Genomic DNA, 1,881 nt, shown 5'->3' on the forward strand with positions numbered 1-1,881 from the left:
CAGTGGGGAGACATTTGAAATATCTGTTTTATTCCCATAAGTAAATTATATTTTTCCATTTTCAGAGATGTTAATATTGTGAATGCTGTTGAATAAGAAGAAGAAAAAGAGAAAGAAGAAAGAACATATACAGTAGTAGTATTAGTAGTAGAAGAAGAAAGAAAGTGAAAAGAAATATATATTTTTTTTTTCAAGAACCAGTGATTTTCCAACTTTCTGCATTCTCGCTCAGCATCTCTTTCTGGTTGAGTGTTGGAAAAGCGATTATTACGTTTGTGTTGCGTGAACGGCGGCAGGAAAAGCTTTGTGGAATTGGAGCTTTACGTTGCCAGCGGTGAGTAGTGAACAGTTGTCGGCGACCTGGTTGGTCAATTGTCCGTTGTCTAAGAAGCAATTGCAGCTGTCTGTCTATCTGTCTGTCTGTGTGTGACAGCGTTGTATATAAATAATTTTGGACCTCTTGTTTACCGCTTCATCATAAAGCTCACGTCAGTATAGTATACATTTAATCTCAGGTATGTTACTTTGTAAAACGTATATTGATATTTTTGTTATTATTGAAATTGTTGAAGAAAAAAAAGTAGCATATTTTTTAAAAAAAATTATAATTATTAAATATTATTATTATTTTGAAAATAGATTGGAACTTGTGCTGTGCGTGTGACCCCGCCCCTGTTGGACTGGTGAACTGCCATTTGGGCTATTGATCTAGTCTTGTTGTTTTCCAATCGACAAAAGGTCGACCGGCTGAGGTTGCTGTGTCAACAGCGATGAGTTCACCGGCGGCTAACAATAACAACGGCCGAGCTGAAACGGCGGCCGCCAATTCGTTTTATCATCGGTGGCAACGTTGTTGTTAATAGCCACCATCCCAACATCCCAACATCACCGATGCATCATCATCTTCTGTAACGGCAAATAGATCTTTTTTCCATCATCCATCATTGGAATTTGCATATTTTGAGAGGTAAATTTTGAAAATTACAATTTTTCAAATTTTATATCATCTGTATATTTATCGGTTGCGGTTTGATAGAGGACGTGTTATATAAATCTAGAGCTTTTTCAATGCTGTCATCTAGTTAGTTAACTTGAACAAATGAGAGAAAGAAAGTTTGCTCATTGGTGGTTAGTTAAGCTTTGAACTAGCTCAGCTATGTATGCAATCAACAGCCAACAACAACAACTACTACTACTATTACTGCTGCTACTTTAATACTTGACTATTTTTGAAATTTTCATAGATTGGAGGAGCTTTTTTAACCGACTTGAAAAAGCAGAGCAAAAAAAGTTTTGCGCGTTTTTTCGTTTTTCAAACGAAGCTGCTAGCAAACAGCGACAGGCGCGTCCGTTTGGTTGTGTTGCGTATGTGCACGACGTCATCCATCCATCCATCCAACCGTCTATCCGTCCATCCCGTCTTATTTCCTTGCCAGTTTGCTGTCTAGTCGTTGCTGTTGTATGCAATCAGAATAAGAATTGTGGCACGTTTGTTGGAAAAAAGATAAATAATTAGCTGTTGTTGTTGTTGTTGTTGTTGTGATTTACGTGCCAGTAGTTGGCGAAAGTTGGTTAGTGTCTGTAAACTGATCTATTCGCTTGCCACCGTAACCTCCGACATGCTCCCAATATTTTTCACTGTACATACCGGCGTATCCCTCACAAGATTCGACCACATACCACACATGCGCCCCATAATTTAATATCATCATCATCATCTTCACTTTCACTATTCTCGTCATGACATCAACTCTGGGCGACTACATTTATATTCCTTATCCACATAGCCACTGCATAGTGTTACTTAGTCTGAGTACCATCTACTACCTAACCTCTGGCATAATGAAACAGTTGTTAATTTCGCTCAATTCATTGTCATCA

At 38.1% G+C, this 1,881-nt stretch overlaps 1 protein-coding gene across 1 annotated transcript; it reads left to right on the forward strand.

Moving 5' to 3' along the window:
* The first annotated feature begins 770 nt into the window (after window positions 1-770).
* Window positions 771-1,703, forward strand: Tsp_13226 (conserved hypothetical protein). Its single transcript, XM_003368365.1, has 3 exons — window positions 771-849; window positions 1,245-1,488; window positions 1,517-1,703. Exons 1-3 carry the CDS (start codon window positions 771-773, stop codon window positions 1,701-1,703), a joined length of 510 nt encoding a protein of 169 aa, XP_003368413.1.
* Window positions 1,704-1,881: the final 178 nt, after the last annotated feature.

Source organism: Trichinella spiralis (assembly GCF_000181795.1).
Source record: "Trichinella spiralis strain ISS 195 chromosome Unknown Scfld2584, whole genome shotgun sequence".
Classification (NCBI taxonomy): domain Eukaryota; kingdom Metazoa; phylum Nematoda; class Enoplea; order Trichinellida; family Trichinellidae; genus Trichinella; species Trichinella spiralis.

Bases quoted from the DNA above. Each gene is read 5' to 3' on its own strand.
- Tsp_13226 (XM_003368365.1), top strand. From the start codon at position 771: ATGAGTTCACCGGCGGCTAACAATAACAACGGCCGAGCTGAAACGGCG. The intron at 850-1,244 runs GTTGTTGTTAAT...AAATTTTCATAG, and splicing joins GTTTTATCATCGGTGGCAAC to ATTGGAGGAGCTTTTTTAAC. The intron at 1,489-1,516 runs GTTTGTTGGAAA...ATAAATAATTAG, and splicing joins CAGAATAAGAATTGTGGCAC to CTGTTGTTGTTGTTGTTGTT.